The 23,139-nt window shown below is 47.6% G+C and overlaps 1 protein-coding gene across 1 annotated transcript in view; it reads left to right on the top strand.

The window, feature by feature from the left end:
• The first annotated feature begins 2,212 nt into the window (after positions 1 to 2,212).
• The window catches only part of Nup133 (nucleoporin 133), a 57,631-nt gene continuing 36,704 nt past the window's right edge, over positions 2,213 to 23,139 (top strand). The window contains exons 1-10 of the mRNA XM_051168581.1: positions 2,213 to 2,489; positions 4,411 to 4,529; positions 6,531 to 6,634; positions 10,319 to 10,426; positions 12,476 to 12,610; positions 13,744 to 13,914; positions 14,975 to 15,130; positions 15,962 to 16,032; positions 20,427 to 20,574; positions 22,458 to 22,605. Of these exons, the coding sequence (XP_051024538.1) occupies positions 2,311 to 2,489; positions 4,411 to 4,529; positions 6,531 to 6,634; positions 10,319 to 10,426; positions 12,476 to 12,610; positions 13,744 to 13,914; positions 14,975 to 15,130; positions 15,962 to 16,032; positions 20,427 to 20,574; positions 22,458 to 22,605 (1,339 nt within the window). The 5' untranslated portion in view covers positions 2,213 to 2,310. The remainder of the gene's footprint in view (positions 2,490 to 4,410; positions 4,530 to 6,530; positions 6,635 to 10,318; positions 10,427 to 12,475; positions 12,611 to 13,743; positions 13,915 to 14,974; positions 15,131 to 15,961; positions 16,033 to 20,426; positions 20,575 to 22,457; positions 22,606 to 23,139) is intronic.

Genomic DNA, 23,139 nt, shown 5'->3' with positions numbered 1-23,139 from the left:
GGGCATTAGACTCTAGAGTTACAGGGGTTTGTGACCAGCTTGATATGGGAGCTGGGAATTGAACTCAGATCCTCTGTAAAAACTCTTGCACTGAGACATCTCTCCAGTCCCCCACGCACTTGGCTTCATTATTTATTTTTAAGACAGGATCTCACTATGTAGTTTAGTCAGGGCTATACTATGTAGACCAGGCTGACCTGGAACTCAAATCAGTCTGCCTCTGCCTCCCAAATGTGTCACTATGCCCAGCACTGATTTTCTTTTAAGAGTATAATTTTCAGCTGTGTGCGGTGGCACACACCTGTAATCCTACCACTTGGGAGGCAGAGGCAAGTGGATCTCTCTGAGTTCAAGGCCAGCCTGGTCTACACAGAGAGAGTGTGTGAATCCAGGACAGCCAGGGCTACATAGAGAAACCCTGTCTTGGAAAAACAAGAGTATAATTTTCCCTTAAACTTGCTTACCTTTCTGTGTTTCTTTAGTGCCCATAAGTGTCACACCTATATTACCCAATTCTCACTACCTTCAGCATTTTCAAACAAGGGATGTCCCAGCTCCTGGTGCTGACAAGTCATCCCAGCTCCTGTAGAGGGTCATACAAGGGACGGTCTGAAAACCTGATCTGCTCTGCCTAACAACCCTGTGTCCACAGTGGTCTCTTGAGTGATCATGGTTTTCTTGTTTGTTTCTGGTATTTGGAGACAAGGTCTCATGTAGCCCGAGGTGGCTTTGAAAAACTCCCAGTCCTGAAGGTACTAAACCAAAGCTGACCCTAGCTGACCTCTTCAGACACACCCCTCCCAGTAAAACAGCAACAAAGAGGAAATGTACTAACTAGGCTTCTTAAGACTCAAGGCAGCTGCAGAACAAGGCAAGCCTACTTTCTCTCACCTGAGTAACAAGGTAACTGCCAGCAGTACAAATGTGACCTTGGGGGATGTGAGCATCTGGCACACTGTCCACCCTACAAAAGGGTTACTCAACCAAGGGTTACTTAACCATTCCCCTCTTCCAGCAAAGACAATGTTAAGTCTACTGTGTACTTGTCACACTGGACATAAAGGTTACAAAGTCACCCTCTCTTCAAGATACTTAGAAATAGCTAGTGTGGCAGTGCACGCCCTTATTCTTAGCACTTGAGAGGCAGAGGCAGGTGGATCTTGGTGAGTCCTTTTCGCAAGCTGTGGCCCCAAAAGAAAAACATTTAGAAGTAGCTACACCTGTAACCTCTGCAGGACCAAGAGTTGTTCAAAGCCTCCCTGGCCTACATGAGACATTGTCTCAAATACCAAAAAACAAACAAAACAAAAACCAAAACGTAATTACCTGAGCGACCATTAAAGACAGAGTAAGTAGCCTGGCACATTATAAGTAAATATAGTCCGCACAGGCTGCGGGAGGAGGAAAGTCATCCCTAACCTGAGGAAGTTCAAGAGAAAGGCCGCTGGAGTTGATGCAAGGCAGAAGCCTGCCAGAAAGGGCCCACCATCCAGGAGAAAGAAACTTGCGCAATAGCATCAGAGCCTTCAATTCCTGCAATGTGGAATCCAAGTAGGAAGCGGTGAATGTACAAAAGTTAAGGCCGCTCGAAGTTAAATCAGTGGCGACCTCACAAAGGAGTTCAGCAAGTTAGCCCTAGGCGGTTATCAGCCCTGGATTTTTATAAACTCTACTGCAGCCTCGGGATTCCGTTAGTTCACTGGCTGGTAGTGCGGGGAGCTGAACGGAAAATACAACCTCCCACACCACGCGGCCCTCCAAACAGCCGCAGGGGGCTTCCACAGAGCTCTGTGTACCCGCCGTAGGGCTTCTACGAGGTTCTGGGACTTGGGGGCGGGAGAGGCGAGAGTCAACACGCCTCAGAAGAGGGACACAGCCCTCTCCGTGCCTCCGGCAGTAGGCCAGACCCGCTGCGACTGGGACGCAAGAGCTGGGGCCCAAAGGAGAGCCCGGCCATCTGGACGAATGGCCAAGCCTGAGACCGATCTCAGGGTGGGAAAGCTGTGCAGAGTGCCTGAGTGTCTCCAGCTCTACTTCCCGGGGCCTCCCAAATCGGAACGGCTCGCGCTCAAGCCTGGGTGTGACGTCACACAAGCGCTTCCAGCTCTGACCACGCCCCGCGGCACTGAGTTTTGTCGTCATCTCCACGCGCTCTTCCTTCCCTTACTGGCTGAGCGTCTCTTTCCCGTTCGGCGCCCTGTTTCACGTCATTTCTAGGCGCCTTCCCGCCCCTCTGGTGTTCAAGCTCTCGGCGCGGGAGGTTCACGGTTTTCGCCCGCGAGTGGAGCTCCCTCCCCGCTCCCTGCAGATATGTTTCCAGGCGTCTCCTCTCCGCGGACCCCGGGGCCAGGGACCCGAAGGGGTCCGCTAGTTGGAATCGGGTCGGCGTCCACGCCTCGAGCGAGCAGGAGGGGCCTGTCCCTGGGGTCTGCGGTTAGCTCGCCGGTGCTCTTCTCGCCGGTTGGCCGGCGCAGCTCGGTGAGCTCTAGGTAAGTTGTGGGGTTCGGCGACAGCAGGCTCCGCTCCAAAGCGGGCGCATGGAACCGGGCAGCGGGGTAAGCTGCCGCAGAGTTGGAAAGTAGTGCTGGTCGCTCCTGCGGCTTTTCAATGGCGGCACTCATTTCTCTCTCTCTCTCTCTCTCTCTCTCTCTCTCTCTCTCTCTCTCTCTCTCTCTCTCTCTCTCCCTCCCTCTCCTGTTGGACTCATGAATTCACTCAGTGTCTGCGCCACAGAAAGGAACGGAAGCACATTTTGAACATTATCAAAGTACTGTTCGTAAGGTAGAAACATCCTTCAGATAACTCTAACGGTTAATGCGAAAGTGATTTCTTGATTGACACAAGCAGGAAAGGAAACCAGGTCAGTTTCAGGGAGCTGTTTGCTTAAAGTTCTGGCTCGACGCTGTGGCTTTTGACACAACTAGCTCATTTGATCTGGTCTAATTTTTTTTTTTTTTTTTTTTGGAGATCTAGTATAGAAGTGCAGCCTGGAAGTGTGTCCTGCCTGCTTTGAGGCAGGTCATGCGTCGTATCCCAGGCTGGCTGTTGCTCAATCCTGTGTCCACTTTTCAATAATGATAGTTCAAGCATGCTGTAGCTTGCCTGGCTACCATATTTTCTCCTTGAGACGGGGTTTCTCTGTGTAGCCTTGGCTATCCTGGATTTGCTTTGTAGGCCATGCTGGTCTCGAACTCAGATCCACCTGCCTCTGCCTCACGGAGTGCTGGGATTAAAGGCGTGCGCCAACGCACCCGGCTCTGGAGACCATGGTTCTCTTTAACAGTATGGCCTTTATGCCAGGATCTCAGCATCCTTAACAAAGTCACAGGATTCAGTATACAGTGTCCACACAGATCTGACTCATGGTGAGAACCCTGGCAAAATGGCTTCTCAGTGCCTAACAACTACCATTATTATGTACTGATTGGCAATTGAAGGACTTCGGGCCACAAAATGTGACTAGGTTATATAAAACACACTTTCTATAAGAGAGAGAGAGAGACTGTGTGTTTTACTAAAGTTGTTGGTTTGGTGCCCCATCCACACGTTCAGCAGAATTGTTACCCTCATACCTATAATTAATACAAAAAATTCAGATTCAAGTTGCCTTTGTTCCAGAGGAGTGTGTTCTGATCATCTTTCAAAAGTGACTTTCTGGGATAGAGAGATGGCTCTGTGGTTAAGAGCACTTGCTGCTCTTAAAGAGGATTGAGTTCACTTTCCAGCACGCATGTGAGATGACCCACCTGTAACTCCAGCTCCGAGGGTTCCAATACCCCTGGCTTCTAGGCACCTGCACTCAGGTGTGCAAACTCACACAATCAATATGTTTAAATTTTAAGTGAATTTCTCCTGCATGAAAACAGGACATAACTGCATCTGACTGAGACTTATGGTTAAATTTTATAAATCTACAAGTCTTGGGATAATTCAAAGAATTATGCTTAGAGATGCTTGGAGAACACGTGAAATCCTTACCTTTGTTTTTATGAGACAGGGTCTTGGAACTCATTGTGTGAACCAGGCTGACTTCAGATAATACAGATCTGCTGGTCTCTGCCTCCTCTCCGGCCTGGCTTTGATTTTTATCTTTTGGAAAAGAATTTTTCCTCGCAGGACTCCTCTTAGAGTAGATGTATGCTCGTTCCTTATCGCTGACCTTAGGTCGGAAGCCAGCGTGCTGAGGTAAACTTTTCCCTCCCAGGTGGTTTTTGCTTGTGCTCTATGTCACAGCAGTGGGAAGCAGACAGACACCAGGTTCTGTAAGCTCTGTTGAAACACACAAACTATTACATGGTGCACGCAGGGCAGTGCTGTTCACCATTAGACCTCATCAGAGACCCTCATGGTGGAGGCTCGGGTGGAGGGGCGTGTCGGGTAACGTAGGATTCCATGGCCTCTCTTCTTTAGAGGAACACCCACACGGATGCTCCCCCACCACTCCGTGTCTGAGTCCGTGAACTACGATGTGAGAACGTTTGGATCCTCCCTCCCCGTGAAGATCATGGAAGCTCTGACGCTGGCCGAGGGTAGGTGTTACCTGTCATTCTCCCCGGTGTCAGTCAATAACCAGGTCAAATGCAGTGACACTTGGCTCTGCCTGCCAGAGAAGTAGGCAGCCTGCTAATCTTTCCCCTCGTGGAGACACAGGTTTGTGAAGCTGAGTGAATTCTTCTGACAGTCGCATCAGGTGGTTATTGATTCTAAGAACTATGTGTGTAACTTTCAGTCCCCCTCGTATATCCCCAGCTTTTGAGTCGATTGGATATATAAAATTAACCTATAAACTCATTCAAAATGTTGCACCGTGCATCACTAGGTTAAATAATGTCTTTTTCCTCCCTTTGGTTTTTTGAGACAGGGTTTCTCTGTGTAGCCTTGGCTGTCTTGGACTCACTTTGTAGACCAGGCTGTCCTTGAACTCACAGTGATCCACCTGCCTCTGCCTCCCTAGTGCTGGGATTAAAGGCATGCGCCACCACCACCCCCCGGCTAAATAATGTCTTTTTTTTTTTAAACGATTTGTTTATTTATTATTATGTATACAGTGTTCTGTCTACATGTACTCCCGCAGGCCAGAAGAGGGCACTAGATCACATTATAGATGGTTGTGAGCCACCATGTGGTTGCTGGGTTTTGAACTCATGACCTCTGGAAGAGCAGTCAGTACTCTTAACCACTGAGCTATCTCTCTAGCCCCTAAATAATGTCTTAAAGTCAAGTTCTGCCTCCAGTTCTGAGTGGTGCTCTGCAACTCATGTGACGGGCTCATGGGATTATTACTGTGCCTTTAAAGCCTCTGCTGGGATAAAGATGGCACATGGATTGGGAGGCACCAATCTCAGGCTGAGAAAGGCATTGGGGAGAGGGGTCGGGGTTGGGGCAGGGAAGTGCAGACCAAGAGGCCTTCGTGTCTGCCCCAGTCGCTTTATTAGCAGGTGTTTGCCAGACTGTGGGCTGTAACTGAAACCACTTCAGTGGCAAAGTGCCAGAGGTCGTCTCAGCACTCACTCATCTCCTTTTAACTTAAAACTTTTAATATTTGTGTGCATCGCGTATGTTCAGTCAGAACATGTGGAGGTCAGAGGTCAGCTTTCACAAGCCGAGGCCATGGAGGTTCAGCAGCAGACGCTTACCACTGAGCCGGCCCGTTCTCGTGTACAGTGTGCCTCTTACCGCGAGTAACAGTGGGTAAAATGATCTGCTGTAGAGACAGTGTCTCCTGATGCCTTCAGCTCAGGCATCCTGCCCGCCAGTCCTGGGGCTTGAGGGGTGTGGTCTGCAGGCTGCTAACATCTGCCGTGCATCGCTTTCTTCACCTGGCTTCTGTCCCCACCGCCCCCCTTCATTCTCCTTATTTTTGTCACCCTGAAAAATGTAATTTATATTGTAATTAAACCTTTTGGCATGCTTCTGGGCCATGCCACAAATCTGTGTTTAAACAGTATACAGCGCCACTCTCGAATCCAACAGTGAGTCCCTGGAGGTTGGGGTGTACAAGCGAGAGTGGTGCAGACTGAAAGAACTTTCCCTCATGTCAACATGGCCACATCTGACGCTAGCCATGCCTAACTAAGATTCTCTTTATAACGAAAATGAAAGAGTATTAAACAGAAGCCCAAATAGTTTTGCCTTTGGATATGTTCTAAAGGTAGTTATCAAAGCTAAATAAATCTCATTTTTGATATTGATTAATCTTAAATATTTGGAAGTTATGTCACTTGCTTTTTAAAATTAATTTTATATTAATATGTTATAATTGTTTGTGCTTGCACCTATGTATATATGTGCACCGCATGTATGCATGAGCCTGCGGGTGTCAGAAGGGTAGGTGGGTCCTCGAGAACTAGGTTTACAAGTGGTTGTATGTTGCCATGTGGGTGCTGGTAATGGAACCCAGGGCCTCTGCAAGAGCAGCAGTGCTTCTGTTACCTGTTTTGATGACAAATGTTGTTATAAGGAGATGGAACAACTTTTCCACCTCAGTGGAGGTCTCAGTGTGAGGTTCACTCTGTGTCTTATCCCCTCAGCTGACAATCAGCTCTCCGTCCACATCCACGAAGCTGGGTGGGCCTGCCTGGTGTGCAAAGAGAAGCTCCTCGTTTGGAAGATTGCTGTGTCGCCTATCACTAAGGTAATGGCTCTTCAGAAAGCAAGTCAGGAAAAGGGGTCCCAACTGGTCATTTGTATCTTTTTTGTTTCAAGTTTAAAGGATACCATACATGTCAGGTGGCCCACACCTTTAATGCCAGCACTCAGGCAGAGAGAGGTGGATCACTGCGAGTTGAGGCCAGCCTGGTCTACAGAGTGAGTCCAGGACAGCCACAGTTACACAGAGAAACCCTGTCTTATTAAAAACCAAAAACAAAAAGCAAACAAACAAAACAAAAAACAAACCCAGAAAATCAGGATACAAAATACTACATGTGCGTTCATAGGCTGTTAGTGGGAATACTGCATGTGCGTTCATAGGCTGTTAGTGGGAATACTGCATGTGCGTTCATAGGCTGTTAGTGGGAATACTGCATGTGCGTTCATAGGCTGTTAGTGGGAATACTGCATGTGCGTTCATAGGCTGTTAGTGGGAATACTGCATGTGCATTCATAGGCTGTTAGTGGGAATACTGCATGTGCGTTCATAGGCTGTTAGTGGGAATACTGCATGTGCATTCATAGACTGTTAGTGGGAAAACCTCCTTGTTTAATAATGTGCTTTTGCTGCTGTCCTCAGTGTCTTCCTGCTTCACAGACCCACTGCAGCCAACATAAACAGGAGCTTGAGATGCTGCATCTTTAAGAGCTTTGGCTCTCGTGCCCTTCACACTGTGTTCTCTGGGTCTGCATGCTGCTTCCGTGTGCTCAGCGTTATCTGTCGTGCACTTGAGGTTTTTCTGGAGGATCAACTCAGTCTACCCCCCACAACACCTGCACTGTGTCGTATCCCATCTCCTGGGCTGAGTGCTTTCTTTTTTATCTTTAAAATTTTTTGTTTTTATTTTTATTGCTCTTTTGTTTGTATGTCTATGTGAGGGTATTAGATCCTGGAGTTACAAATAGTTGTGAGCTGCCATGTGGGTGCTGGGAATTGAACTCACGTCCTCTGGAAGAGCAGTCAGCGCTCTTAACCACTGAGCCATCTCTCCAGCCCCTGCTTTCTACATTTTAATGAAAGTCTAAAAGGTATTAGGAGCCTGCTTCATATTTAAGGGACTATTCTCAGCCTTGGAAGCCCCATGTGAGAGAGATACAGAGAGAGTGTGGGTGTACATGTGTGTGCCTATTCCCACATATTGAGAATGTAGGTTCCTGTCTTGTGAGTCACTCTGTCCATCCACCTCTTTCCTGGGGGAACCACCCCCTTTGCTCTAGAGACCCTGGAAAGGGTTATAGAGATTGCTTAGCGGTTTCATGCACTTGTTGCTCTTGCAGAGGACCCCAGTTCAGTTCTCAGCAGCTACATGGTGGCGTGTGTGTGTGTGTGTGTGTGTGTGTGTGTGTGTGTGTGTGTGTGTGTATCTCCAGTGCCCTCTTCTGGCCTCCACAGGCCTGGAGTACACAAACATGCATGTAGGCAAAACACTCATGGATATAACATTAGTAATTTTTGTTTGTTTTCAAGACAGGGTTTCTCTGTGTAGCCTTGGCTGTCCTGGACTCGCTTTATAGACCAGGCTGGGCTCAAACTCACAGAGATCTGCCTGTCTCTGCCTCCCCAAGTGCTGGGATTACAGGTGTGCACCACCACGCCTGGCTAAATAATAATTTTTAAAAATTAAAACGAAACACCCTGGTGTGGTGGTGCATGCCTTTAGTTCTAGACTCTTGAGGCAGAGGTATGTCAGGTGGGTATCTGTGGGTTCAAGGGCAGCTTAGTCTACATAGTGAGTTTCAGGACAGCCAGGAAAAGAAAGAGAGAGGCTGGGGGAGGGGAGAGAAAGTAACCTGGAACATCAGCACAGTATGCTCTCCCTCCAAACTTTTATTGTCTCTTCCTACTTTAAACTCAAGAATGATTAGCAGGTGGGAGAAGAGGGGTCATGCCTTTGGCTAACGTCGATTTGAGATACAAATGACTTAAGGTGGAGGGAAAAATTAAAGTGTTAGTCTTCGATGTTGACCCTGCAGCTCCCATTGCCATTGTCCTCAGCCCGGCTGGACCAGACTCAAACCACAGGCCCTCCCACAGTCTCCTCCTGTCCTCCTTAGCCTTTCCCACCTGCACGGCTCCGACCATTTAATAGTTTTTAAACAAAAGCTACAGTTTTGTACTTAATAGACTTAGAAGCTTTGAGAATGTTCAGGGACCACGGTGTTGGACAGTTGCCTTAGCAAGTCTAGACTGCCCACACAGCTAAGCTTACTTCTAAGTTGGATTAGGATGGCCTCGGTGTAATAGGAAAACGGCACCCGTTGGAGTGTGGTCTGGTGCTTTGTATTTGATAATTGCTTACTGCAGACTGATACGTACCCCAGGTGTTGCTGTTTAACCTGGCCTCCCTGTTTGCTAATAAAGAAAGCCAATACCTGGGCAGGGCCAGAGGGAGGTAGGCATGGCAAAGGTTCTTGGGCTTCTGGAGAGAAGGATCTTGGGAAGGAGAAGCAGACAGCTGGAGGAGGAGGAGGAGGAGGAGGAGCATTGCCAAGGGATAGAGCCAGCCACGTTCAGCTAGAGGAGGAACTCTGAAGTTCCACATGGAAGAAATGGCCCAGATGAAAAACCTTAGCAAGTATTTTTGGATTATGGATGGGAGGTACCCAAGCAGGTGTCTTGGGATGGGGGCTGAGGATAATGGAAGGTAGTTTAGGGGATTAATATCTGCCCAGCCCAGGTGAACCAAGGCTCTTCTAAAACACAACAGGTGCTGTCTATGTCTTTTATTGATTGATAGTGGGTTAGAAAATACCTCTGTAATAACTATAGCCTAATAGTAAACATTTTTAGACTATACTTTTAAATTAACCACAACAGACAGCAGTTGCTGGGTTGACCTTGAGCTGTCAGCTTCCAACAGCAGGACCATCGATGAAGTCTGTACTGTCCTCTCAGCAGCCTCTTTTCAAGAACATCTCCCAGCTGTTGTCACTACCTTGTCAGTCATGGTCCCACTGGGACATGGGGCTCCTTCCTCCCTAACTCTTTTTTTTTTTTTCCCCTCCCTAACTCTTGCTGTCTGCAGACTTGCTGCACTCCCCCAGCTACTTAGAAAGGACGTGTGGCTAGAAGTCACAGTAAGGGAAATTCTATGGGTGTACTGAGTTATCAGAGGGAGTTGACCAGCTGCAAGCCTAAGAAATAGTTTCAAGGAGACTTAGTGTAATTTTTCTCTGGCCATAATAATTTTACATGTCAAATAAGTTATACCTCAGCTGGGAAGTTTTGCAGAGTTCCCCTGACCCAGTGGTTCTCAGCCTGTGGGTTTTGACCCCTTCACAGGGGTCACATAAGAGATGTTTACATTCTGACTCATAACGGTAGCAAAATTGCAGTTAGGAAGTAGCAGTGAAATATTTTTGTGGTGGGGGTTACCACAACATGAGGAGCGTATTAAGGGGCTGCAGCGTCAGGAAGGTTGAACCACTGCTGACAAGTAGAACCCTTGGCCCAGCCTGAGCAAGCAGCCTAGTTCATGCCCAAGTCTACTCGTATCTGTGTGTTTCTGGCTTTGTTGTTCCTGATTAGAAAGTGCTGTGAAAAGAACGGATTCTGAGGAATAGCTTTCCAGCGATAGAGTCATGGCGTACGCGGAAGGACTGGGGACGTCGGCATGAGCAGAGCCGGTTGGATGTGAAGATGTTCTGTTTGGATTTTGTCTTGCAGTTGTCTGTTTGCAAAGAACTCCAGCTGCCCCCTAGTGACTTCCACTGGAGCGCTGACCTGGTGGCACTCTCCTATGCTGCAACCTCAGGTGAAGTGCATTCTGTTCAGGTAGGTGGCTTAAATGACAATTGAAGGGGCTGGCGAGATGGCTCAGTGATTAGGAGCCTGTGCGGCTCATGCAGAGGACATGGCTTCAGGGGGCAGCACCCACTTTGGGCGACTCATGACTGCACGTAACTCCAATTCTAGAGGGTCTGATGGTCTTTTCTGATCTCTGCAGAAACCTGTGAGCAGGCGATGAACATACAGAGAAGCAGGCATGCACACATACACAAAAATTTTAAAATCTATTTTTAAAAAGATGATTAGGAGCCTGGTGTGGTGGTGCAAGTTTTAATCCCAGCACTGGGGAGGCACAGACAGGTGCATCTCCATGAGGCCAAAGCCAGCCTGCTCTACTTCAGATTCCAGACAGCTATGATTACATGATGAGACCTTCTCTCAAACAAACGATACTTTTCTAAAATATGGAAGTGAAACAACAAAGCACAGACTAAGGAAATACTCATAAATCCAACTAAGGACTAAGATCCAGAATATTAAAATTAATAATAAATCATAAGGCAAAGTTTGGTGAGGGGCCAATCCAATTTAAAAACAGAGAGAGGCCCAGAGGTTAAGAGCACTTGTTCCTGCAGAGGGCCCAGTTTTAATTCCCAGCAGCCACATGGGGGCGCACACCGTCTGTAACTCCAGTTGCAGGGAAGCTGATGCCTTCTGATCCACAGGCATCGCACCAGACATGTACATGGGGCAGATACACACATGCAGGCAAAACACTCACACATAAAACACATAAGTCAAAGAATGAGGAACAGCAGGAAAGTCTTCAGTGGACACTCACTTTACCAGAGTATGAGCTCATAAGTACGTGAAGGGCTACTTAGCATCCTTGGACACATGCAGACAAAACAGCTGAGGAATGGCCAGCGAGCCTGGCCCTGCTGGGTGAGGCAGGCTGCACAGCAGCGGGAACTCCAGAGTGGGAAGGAAAACAGCGCACGCGCTTGGTGCCCAGGTCCTTCCTTCCTTCCTCCCCCCCCCCCCCCCCCCCCCCCCGTTTTGTTTTTTGAGACAGGGCTTCTCTGTGTGGCTCTGGCTGCCCTGTAACTCACTCTGTAGGGCATGCTGGCCTTGAACTCACAGAGATCCACCTGCCTCTGCCTCCCGAGACCTGGGATTATGGGTGTGTACCACTGTGCTGGCGTCTGTAAACCAGCTGTAACTGACGCTCCTCCTCTCCCTGCTCCCTGTTCCTATGTAACCCCTCCCACCCTCAGATCACAAATTTTATTATTAGCCTCATCCCTCTCAACGCCTCTGTTTTTCTCCTCCCTTATTAGTTTCCTGGCCTCTATCCACACTTGTTGCCGCATAAGTAAAAATACGTAAGACATAAAAGTTAAGATTCACATGAGAGCAAACATTGTTTTGTCTTTCTGAGCCCGTGTATCTCATTTAATAGAATATTTTCCAACTCTGTCCATCTACCTGCAATTTTCATAATTTTGTTTGAGAAATGAAGACTTGACACAAAAGGCAGTTTTGTTGCAGCTCTGAGGCTAAAAATGACCTGTGGGTCCTTTAACAGACAGCTCAGGCACAGACAGGCATACAGTAACGCACATAAACCTCAGGGTAAGCTGAGGTAGAGACACACGGTTAGAATTTAGTCTGTTTTGCTGTCTGACATTCTAAAAGTGCTGGACGTGCAGTGATGGGAACTGGTTGCCAGGGTGACACAGGGAAGACATGCACATCAGGATCAGCATGAGGAGGTTGCTTACACCATCTACACACTAACACATACGTGAACAGAAAGGCAAAAGCAGTTTTACTGTTGCATACTCTTTTAAAGAATTTTGATGGGCATTGGTGTACACACCTGTAATCCCAGTACTTAAAATGAAGAGGCAACCAGATCTCTGAGTTCAGGGCTAGCCAGTGCTACATAATGAGATCCTTTCTAAAATAAATTATAAAATATATAAAATAATAATAAAATTAAAATACAAATTGTTGTTTTCATCAATGTCATAGACACCTACTTGTGAGGCCGTCTTGCGTTGTTGCTGATGACTGTGATTTTATTTCAAGGCTGTTTCTGTCATGGTTGCTACCAAAGAGGGCTTCATCCGCTATTGGCCCAGCCTGGCCAGGGAAGACACTTACTCAGACACCTGTGTGGATCTGGGAGGCGAGAAGACATGTCTGTTCCTGACAGCAGTGCAGGTGTGTATGGTGAGAGCTATAGTGTGGACTGTAAGGAGATTTGAAACTGGAAATGTGGGTTCTGAAGAGCTAGAGGGGCCTGGGAGGCATTAAGGAAAGGCAAGGGAGAGAGGAGGGTGGGGCCATGGCATGAACTGGAGCGAGGGGGAGGCGTTCACTGGGGCAGTCATGTTGACTTTAAGCACTGTTTACAAAGGTAGCTATTAGATACCCTTAGACAGGTCGGGCCTGGTGGTGCCTAACACTAACACCAGCACTCAGGAGGCAGAGGCTGGCAGGTCTCTGAGAGTAGCAGGATATTCTGGGCTACATATAGAAACCCTGTCTCAAAAACACAAAACAAAAAAACCAATATAAAGAAAGAGACTAACTCTTAGACACTAGGACGCACTTGCTGATATCCGTTCTGCAGCGATGGAGGACTCTGAGGCAGGCCTAGCACTTGGCACAGGCCCTGGATTCCATCCCGAGCACTGTTTTAGCCAAACATGCTTGTGATCTCAGCATACAGGAAGATGAGGAGTTCTGGGTCATCCTTGCCTCCATAGTGAGTTCAAGGCCACCTTTGTACACATATGGCTCCCTCAAAAAAAGAAAAAGAAGTCTGATGTCTGTTGAACATACAAATTGTAAGACCTTTACTTCAAACTCAGATTTAAAAAGATGAAAATTAAGCCGGGCGGTGGTGGCGCACGCCTTTAATCCCAGCACTCGGGAGGCAGAAGCAGGTGGATCATGTGAGTTCGAGGCCAGCCTGGTCTACAAAGTGAGTCTAGGACAGCCAAGGCTACACAGAGAAACTCTGTCTCGAGAAACTAAAAAAAAAAAAAAGATAAAAATTTCTCTTTCTGTAAGAATAGTTTTGTGTATTAGTGAAAGGATTTTAATGAAACAATAAACCTTTTAAAAAAATCCTCTCAGCTATTTAAGGTAGGGGTGACTTTTGGTTATCAAACAATTTTTTTTCTTACTCTGCAGCCTAGACTGGCCTTAATGGTAATCCTCCTGTCTCAGTTTCTTAAGGGCTGGAATTTCAGGCGTGCACCATCTCACGGGCTTTGTGTCAACTGTTCTTTCTGTTTTCTTTTTTCCTAATCGTTGGGTCTGGGATCATCTCTGGTTTGTATTCACAGGGAGGGAGTTTCATCCTGTCCTCTGTGGGGAGCCAGCTGATGCGGTTGATTCCAGAAAGCTCGGGAAAGATTCACCAGCACGTTCTGCCCCAGGGCCAAGGCATGCTGTCAGGGATTGGCCGCAGGGTCTCTTCCCTTTTGGGGATTCTGTCCCCTACCAGTGACCTCATGGTAAGTTTATAGAGAGCTGTTCACACTAAGTTGAAAGTTCTGTGGCGGTGGACTGCGGTCATAGGCATGTGCGCTGCTGTGGTCTATTCTTGTTTCTGTGTTGAGTACTTGCCTGCCTGCGTGGTTGCCTGGTGCTTGCAGAAGCCAGAGAGCATGGATCTCCTAGAACTGGAGTTACAGACAATTTGTGAGCAGCTATATCGGTGCTGGGAATTGAACCTGGGTCCTCTTGAAAAGCATTGAGTGTTAACGACCGAGCCACTTGCAGCCCTGTTGTGAGAATTTTAAGGTTGAATTTGGCTTGTATGTCTTCTCCCACTCCTCCTGTTCTGGAGAGATGGCTCACACTTACCCTATTGGCTGGCCAGGGAGGACGGGGGGGATGGAGGCCTCGATCTGCCAGCTGCTCTGGTTTGTTTCTCTGCATTGAACTGGGGAGGGGACATGGTGAGCTGCTGAAGTGTCACTGTCACACTCAAGCTTGAGACTAAAGCTCGACTCCTTAAGGTTCCTCCTCACCTCAAGTGACCTTGTCACTTGTCTCTTAAATGCCCTTTAAACCTAAAACTTAGCATGGTTTGATGTCTCTGTTTTCTGTTGATGGCACTGTCCCCAGCTGCTTCTGGGTGGGTTTCGTCCTGTTGTTTTGTCAGTAGCCCTGGCTTGCACACTTGTCACAGGCAGGGACAGTCTCACTGTTGCCCTTTCTTGGAGACATGGGGGTTTTAAACTAAAAATCACGGTGCAAACAGCCTAGAAGCACGTGCTTGTACAGGAGTCTGCACACACAGACCGTGAGCGAGTGTGATGAGCACCCTCCTGCCTGTCTCCTTCATGCTTAGTTCTCAAAGCTCTGAGCAGGGCTGCAGACCACACTCAGGGCTCCGCTGTGCTTTCTAAAGAGTTCTTAGAGGTTGTCCAAGTCAACAGACGTTGTCTCGAGGACTCTGCTTCCCAGCTCTCCTCTTCCTGGGCCTTTTCTTCGGAAGCCACCTTGCTTTCCTCCTGAGCCTGGGGAAGAGGGGCAGTCAGGCTCGTCATGGCCCTTCTCTCTGCACAGCTGGCCAGTGTTCTCTGGGACAGAGGAAGCTCAAGTTTCTACACCCTGACGAGCTCAAACATCAGCAAATGGGAGCTGGACGACTGTTCAGAAAAACAGGTTCACAGCTGGGATATGCACAGAGCCCTGAAGGAGAGCATCGCCGATGCTATTTGGGTGAGGAACAGCGCGCCTATTTGTGGTTGGATGTATGCTGTGTCACTGCTCGCTCATTGGTTGTTTTTTGTTTACTTTGAGGCAAGGACTCACACTTCATGTAGCCCAGGCTGGCTGTGAGCTCTTTAAGTCCTCCTGCCTCAGCTCCCAAGTATGGGATCTGTAGGCGAGCCACATCACAGCCAGCCCATCTGCCCAATTTATTTGAACATATTTCTGTGTAATAAGTACATAGCCATTGAATAAGTGTAAGTTGATGTTCAGTCCCTACCTGCCATAGAACTCAGTGGTTAGCTTGTTATTTTGAGGGATGGCAAGATTAAGACAGTCTTGTGTAGCTCAGGCCACTATGTGGCTGCTCCTCCTGCCTCTGCCACCTGTATGCTAGGAGCATAAGCATGTGCCACCATACCCAGCTGACCTGCTAATTTTTTTAAAGACAAGATCTCACTATACAGCCTTGCTTCTCTTAGAGCTCACTGTGTAGACCAGGCTGGCCTCACTCTCACAGAGATCTGCCTGTCTGCCTCATGGGTGTTAGTATTAAAGGTGTGCACCTGGCTTGGTGTGCTGTTTTTTATATGTTCATTGCTTGTGGGTACAGCACTTTTCCAGGTGCTGAGCACAGTAATCACTGGGCGCTCACCCTTTGGCGTCTCCATAATCGCTGGGCGCTCACCCTTTGGCGTCTCCATAATCGCTGGGCGCTCACCCTTTGGCGTCTCCATAATCGCTGGGCGCTCACCCTTTGGCGTCTCCATAATCGCTGGGCGCTCACCCTTTGGCGTCTCCATAATCGCTGGACGCTCACCCTTTGGTGTCTCCATTTAGGGATCTGAAAGTAACTACGAAGCTATTAAAGAAGGAGTCGATATTCGGTATCTGGACTTGAAGCAAAACTGGTAAGCAGCTAGCTTCTCCTGGAAGCTGGGTAACAGACTGACATCTTTGTGGTAGCATGTGTCCTGCTGTCTGCTCTGCTGGCACTGCTCTTCTCCCTGTCTGCTAAGCCTCTGAGTGGTCTGCTCTTTCTTGTATAGTGATGTTGGCTTATGTGGGGACGTGAAACATTCCTCTGCTATAAATGGTGTGCCCCTGCCCCGTGAGACTTGATCCTTATGGCCTTATGGCTTGCACAGCTGGACCAGCTCTGTCTTTATTCCATCTTAAGGTGATGCCAACACCCTGTCCTTCCTGTTGCCAGAGGAGTCCCGAACCGTGACTTCTGTGTTCTCTATGGAGACATTGGGTTCTCGTCACTGTCAGTGAAGGAGCTCATGTGTCCCATAGTCAGTGATTGAGCTGATGTAGTGAGGCTGTGTCGTGTCATGTGTCCCTGTGTCCCCCCACCCCCACCCCCGCCTAGTGCAAGCCAGGCTGCTCATGGTCTGTGCTGGGGGTGATCTTCCTCTCAGCAGCAGTTCTGAGGAAAGCCTGGTGCATCAGTTGATGGTCTCAGCATCTGGGAGGGCTGAGGCAGCAGGGTTACGGTTTCTGGCCAGCCTGAGCTATATACAAGACTGTCTCAAGGAAACCAAGTTTTAAGACTTTTTTGTTGGCTTTTTTGAGACAGGATCTCACTGTGTAGCTTTGGCTAGCCTGGGCTTACTTTGTTGACCAGGCTAGCCTCAAACTCAGGGCTGCTTGCCTCTGCCTCCACAGTGCTGGAATTAAAGGTCTGTGCCCCTGCCACACCTAGGCAGTTGAAGAGTTTTCCTGTGTTTCAGACTCATGTTTACTGTGTTCTGGTTTTGGTGTAGCACAGCCTTTATGCTTGATTCTCAGAAGGGTGTGAGTTGTCACAGTGAAGTGTGGCACTGTGAAGTCTGTTAGTGTGTTTCTCAGCGGTGTAGAGAGCCCTGTAAAAGCTACCAAAGAGGTAAAAATGGTCATGTTTTCTTAATTTCTACAAGCATTTTTATTAAAGACCATGCTTGTTTTCATTTATCTGTCAGACTTTTGGAGATTCTGAGTGTAGCCTGCTGTGCCCTTGCCTTAGCCTTCTCTAGCTGAGAGGAGGAACGAAGCATGCTCAGGAGTTGCCGCCTGAGGACCCCCCCCCCCCCCCCCGCCCCGTCACGCTGTTCCTTGTCTTCTCAGGGTTCTCTCAGGCCCTGAGCTCTGCGGGGTGGGGTGCTGGGCTCTTCTGTGCGCGAGCGTCAGGTCCCTTGCGCTCACTGGCCCTTAGTGACCGTCTGCAGCTTTTGCCACAGCTACAGTCTGAGCTCACATGCTCAGTGAACAGGCTTAGGACTTGTTTATTGGAATATCACTGAAAAGGCTGAGCTTTCTTCATTTTAGATATAAACAGGATTGCTCTGTCGTGTGACAGTCTTTCTTTGTAGCACAAGTTAGCCTTCGGATTCTCATGGCTGTCTCCAGAGTGCTGGAGTCAAAGGCATGTGCTGTCATGCCTGGCTGACATTTTTCCATCTTAGTTTTTGTTTTTTTTTTTTTTTTTTAAAGATTTATTTATTTGGGGGCTGGAGAGATGCCTCAGAGGTTAAAGGCACTGACTGTACCTCCGGAGGTCCTGAGTTCAATTCCCAGCAACCACATGGTGACCCACAACCATCTATAATGAGATATGATATCCTCTTCTGGCCTGCAGGTGGTGTACATGCAGGCAGAGCACTGTATACATAATAATAAATAAATATTTTTTAAAAGACTTATTTATTTATTTATTGTATATGAGTGCTTTATCTGCAGAAGAAGGCATCAGATCACATTATAGATGGTTTTTTAAAGCCACCATGTGGTTGCTGGGAATTGAACTCAGGGCCTCTGGAAGAGCAGGTGGCACTCTTAACCACTGAGCCATCTCTCCAGCCCCCTTAGATTTGTTAATGTGCAGATTCTTTATTTAATTGTTAAGATTCTTTATTTCCTGTCCATTGCTATTTTGCCTGTATGTGTGTCTGTATGAGGATGTCATATCCCCTGGAACTGGAGCCACAGCCATGAGCTCTTAGCCACCGAACCATCTGTCCAGCCCCAATGAGTATATTCTCTCCCCACCCCCCACCCCCAGCCCTCGGCAGGGTTTCTCTCTGTAGCCTTGGCTGTCCTAGACTCACTTTGTAGACCAAGCTGGTCTTGAACTCACAGTGATCCGATCCATCTGCCTCTGCCTCCCGAGTGGTGGGATTAAAGGCGTGCGCCACCACCACCCGGCCCAATTAGTAGATTCTTTTATAACCTATCTGTCAAAGTTTTACTCATCTGCAAAATTGTGATTATCTACCTACCATTTTTACTACCTAAAATAACTTCATGGATTTTGGGGGCAGGAGTCTTGTGGAGGGGATCTTTTATTTTGAGAAGGGGGCTCACTGTGTAATTGTCTGGCTAGGAACTCACAGAGATCTGGCTTTCTCCCCCTCTCCTCCTCTCCTCCTCTCCTCCTCTCCTCCTCTCCTCCTCTCCTCTTCTCCCCCTGCCCCTCCCTCTCCTTCTCCCACTGAAGAGTAACAAATGCTCTCAACAGTTGAGCAGTCTCTCTAACCTTGTGCTTTTTTACAGATTAGAAGTTTAGGTAAAGCCAGGCATGGTGGCACACGCCTTTAATCCCAGCACTTGGGAGGCAGAGGCAGGTGGATTGCTGTGAGTTTGAGGCCAGCCTGGTCCAGGACAGCCAAGGCTACACAGAGAGACCCTGTTTCAAAAAACCAAAGAAAAAAGAAAGAAAGAAAGAAAAAGAAAAAGAAATTTGGGTAAAGAAAGATGTCAGGGAATGCTGGCTCCACGACGGCCCTGCAGGACGGGCCTCCACACATGGCAGCGTCGTGACACACTCTTTAGTGATCCTCCTTTGGCCATGCATGGCCCACAGGGTCATCTGCTTGGTATAGAGAGGACACTTCCATGGCCTCACTGTAGAATGCCAGTGTGCTATAACTTTGAGACAGACTTCCTGAAATTCTTTGGTGCTCTGAGTGGCAGCTGGGGAGAACAGAGAGAGGTGCTGTCACCTGGCCCCTCGGCATACTGCTTAGGAGTGGCTGCCACAGGAGGAACTGGCTCCCCTATAGGCTTCAGGTCTTTGAATGAAAGTTGCTCTGTGTGCTACCTTGGAAGAATTGGCTGTAGAGAACATTTAAAGTTTGCACTGGGCCACAACACAGGCTAAGAGTAACATCAACTTTAACAAGCAAAGATGAATTTCCCACATAAATAGCAGCCTGGCATTCTGTAACTCAGGGTTAAAACTGAAAACAGTGACTTTGTTTTTTTCTCTCCACAAAGGTAAACTGTTAAGAACACTGTCACTTAGTCCTCTGTGACTTACTTTGAAGTGCTTTAGTGAGCAATTCAGGTTCTGCAGCTCAGGTCCCACCTCAACACGCGGAGTGAGCAGAAGTGGCTACTTCACGGCATGAGACCGAGGCCTGGGTTCCACTGGGCCTGAGGCGTGGACTCTGCTAATTCTCAGGTTGCTGGGTTGACCCTTGTAAGCAGTGTTTAAGTCAGGCTGCTTGGGCTGTAACTGTCATGTTGTGGTACTGATTTATTGTGGTGTGTAGTTCGGAGGTTTCATTTGTTTGTTTGAGACAGTGCTCATGTAGCCCAGGCTGGCCTTGAACTCCAGGTGCTTCTACCTCCATGGCCAAGTTACAGATGCTTGCCACTGTCTATGCCTCGAATTCTGAGTCTTGCTGAGTGCGTGTAGCTTAGCCATCTTAACCAGCCGTGACACGGAGCAGAGCTGGGCATGTTGCTCGTGGTACAGCAGGGTCTACGGCAGGGCTTGAACCTCAGTGGAGGGCGGGGTGAGAAAGCGGTCACCTTTCCTCGGGATTCCTCTGTGCGCTGAACGGCCTTGATCTGCTCCGTCTGGGTCAGGATGCTGTGTAAATGCGTAGCCTTGACCTGGTGGGTTAAAGTCGGTTCAGCGATTCCTTTGTTTCCATTGCTAAGGAACAGTCAAGAGAACATGCAGACACAGCCTGGATTTTCCAGCGTGCGTCTGCTCAGCAGTGGATAAGACTCAGGCTGTTTTCAGATTGCCCAGGGTAAACATTTGCACAGAGGTGATTGTGAGAACTTTTGTTTTCCTCCCTTGGGTAAATATCTAGGTACAGGGCTCTAGCATATATGGTGAGTGTGTTTAATTTGGTGAAATCTGGCATAGTGTTTACAAAGTAGCCTGCAGGGTGTGATGGCATATGCTTTTGAACCTCTGTGAGTTTCAGGGCAGCCAGGGCTGTATAGTGAAATCCTGTCTCAAAAAAACAAAACAAAACAAGAAAACGCACACAGAAGCCTGCCTTTCTCTCCCGCTGCCCTTTTCTAGTGATGGCCTCCTGATTTTGGCAGCAGCGTGGCACCTGGGAGACAGTCCCTGCCTCGTCTATTACTCTCTGATAACAGTGGAGGACAATGGCCACCAAATGTCAGATACAGTCACCGTAGAAGTTACTCAGCATAACCCACCTTTCCAGGTGAGTGAACGTCCAAGTCCTTTACAACCACCATTGGTGTCTTAGTGTGTGTGTGTGTGTGTTGTTGTTGTTGTTTTGTTTTGTTTCTGTTTTTTGAGACAGGGTCTCTCTGTGTAGCCTTGGCTGTCCTGGACTCACTTTGTAGACTAGGCTGGCCTCGAACTCACAGTGATCCACCTGCCTCTGCCTCCTGAGTTCTGGGATTAAAGGTGTGCGCCACCATGCCCAGCTTGTGTGTATGTTTTGTCTTTGAGACAGGATTATCCTGTCCGTGTACTCAGTCTGACTACATAGTCAAGGTTTTTTTTTGTCTCTGTCTCCCAAGTTGTTGATATAGGTGTGTGCCACTGTAGTTTCCTAGGATTCAATTTTGAGACCTTTATATTGTAGAAAAATTCCATGTGCCTAGGGGACAATTCTACTTTATATACTCGACAAAGTAAATCACCAGAAGACAGTCTGACTAATGTTGAGTATATAAACAGCAGTTAAACACTTTTCTAATAACTGATACTTACCAAGGGAAACCATGACAGCTGTAAAACATGTTATTTAGCCTTATGCAGCATCTAATTCTCTTAAATCTTTATTTATCTGGGACAGAGTCTCACTGTAGCTCTGGCTCATGCTGGAATTCAGAGTGCTGCCTGCCTCTGTCTCCCAGTGCTGTTATTAAAGGTTTATGTCAGCATGCCTAGCCCTTGTGTGCTTATTTATGGGTGTGTTTGCATTCAAGTGCGGGTGCTTGAGGAAGGCAGAGGCATTATATGTGCTTCTGGGGCTGAAGTCACAGTCGATTGTGAGCCAACTAACAGGTGCAGGGAAACTGAACTTGGCTCATCTGCCACAGCAACAAGCACAACCACAAAGCCATATCTCCAGCTACTAAATTTATATATATATATATATATTTTTTTTTTTTTTTTTTTTTTTGATTTTTCGAGACAGGGTTTCTCTGTGTAGCCTTGGCTGTCCTAGACTAACTTTGTAGGCCAAGCTGGCCTCGAACTCACAGCGATCTGTCTGCCTCTGCCTCCCGAGTGCTGAGATTACAGGCATGAGCCACCACCGCCTGGCTTAAATCTTTATTCTTAATATACTTGCTTACTTTTATTTCTAACAGGAATAAACCTTACCATGTGTTTTATTTTTGTATGATTGGAAACCATAACTCTCTTTTTTTTTTTTTTTTTTTTTTCTTTTTTTGTCTTTGTTTTTTGAGACGGGGTTTCTCTGTGTAGCTTTGCCTGTCCTGGACTCGCTTTGTAGACCAGGCTGGCCTCAAACTCACAGAGATCCGCCTGCCTCTGCCTCCTGAGCGCTGGGGTCACAGGTGTATGCCATCACCGCCTATGCAATGAGTCCAGACTTATAAAAACTGAAAGTGCCAACCACAAAGGAGGCAGCTGGGCTTATAATTGGAACTTCGTGGAAGTGTTTTAAAATCTTGCTGATTGCAGCTCAGCAAACAGTTTCTATGAGACAAAGATCTTAGTCCATTTGCCTTGCTGCAAATGCCTAAGGTTGGCTAACTTATAAACTATAGGGCATTCTGGAGGTTAGAGGGTTAAGATAAAGGTCCCGCAGATGTGGTGCCCATCGGTGTCCTCACTTAGAGGTGCACAGGCCCCCAGCCCTCCTGCAGACTCCGCATGTCCACAAGAAACAAAGATGTTCAGGCCACAGCGGTGACTGTGACCCTCTCCTGTCCTGTTCTGTGGATCATCTTGTGTAGTGTGTAGTGTGTAAGCTTCACAAGGATAATCAGGGATTGTGAATTTTAACATTTCTGCAGAATGGTGTCATACAAACATGGTTGCAAAAATCACACAAATATTTTTGTCTTGACCCCTTTTAACTATAATCCTAAATTTACCTCTCAGTCTGAAGACCTGATTGCATGTCGATTGGTGGTGCCAGACTTCTCGAGCCAGATGACCTATCTGTACATGGAGAACGCTGTCTTTGTGTGCTCCACGGGAACTGGGAAGTTTTCTCTTCCTCAGGAGAAAATTGTCTTTGATACACAAGGTACATGGCCACTTTAAGTTAAAAGAGGGTTCTTTCTCCTTTGAATTGTATTGTATTCGTTGTCAAATCCAGCTCATCCTGCACATGTGGCATCTAGCTGGACTCCACTGTGCTTTTATGTGTGTCTGTCCACTCACCAACATATAGTCTTCGATAAGTAATTCTTAAATTCAAGCACTTCAGCCAACTCATTAGCCATTCTTGGTAGTTTCTCTTCTTTCATTGTACATTTGACTTCTGGCCTTCCACCTGCCAGTTAGAAATAGTAATACTATTTGCAGCAGCTGAATTTACAGCCATGCTCAATACCCAAGGTGGGTAGAATTCCAAAACTATGATCTTTACAGGCAAAATTAGTCTAAAAAGGTTGTTTTTTCCTCAGAAGACTAGGCTGTCCTGATACTGGGAGAAGTAAATGCTCATCTTAGTTTGTGAGAGTGACTTAACACTTCTAAAACCGTCTGTCCAGGGCCTCGGCAGTAAGGACCCCAGGAGCTGGCCTACAGTGCAGAGCAGACAAGTCGGTCCCGGCCC

Source organism: Acomys russatus, chromosome 26 (assembly GCF_903995435.1).
Source record: "Acomys russatus chromosome 26, mAcoRus1.1, whole genome shotgun sequence".
NCBI lineage: Eukaryota > Metazoa > Chordata > Mammalia > Rodentia > Muridae > Acomys > Acomys russatus.
Note: the sequence above shows the minus strand (reverse complement) of the source record. Positions and strands in the feature narration are given on the sequence as shown.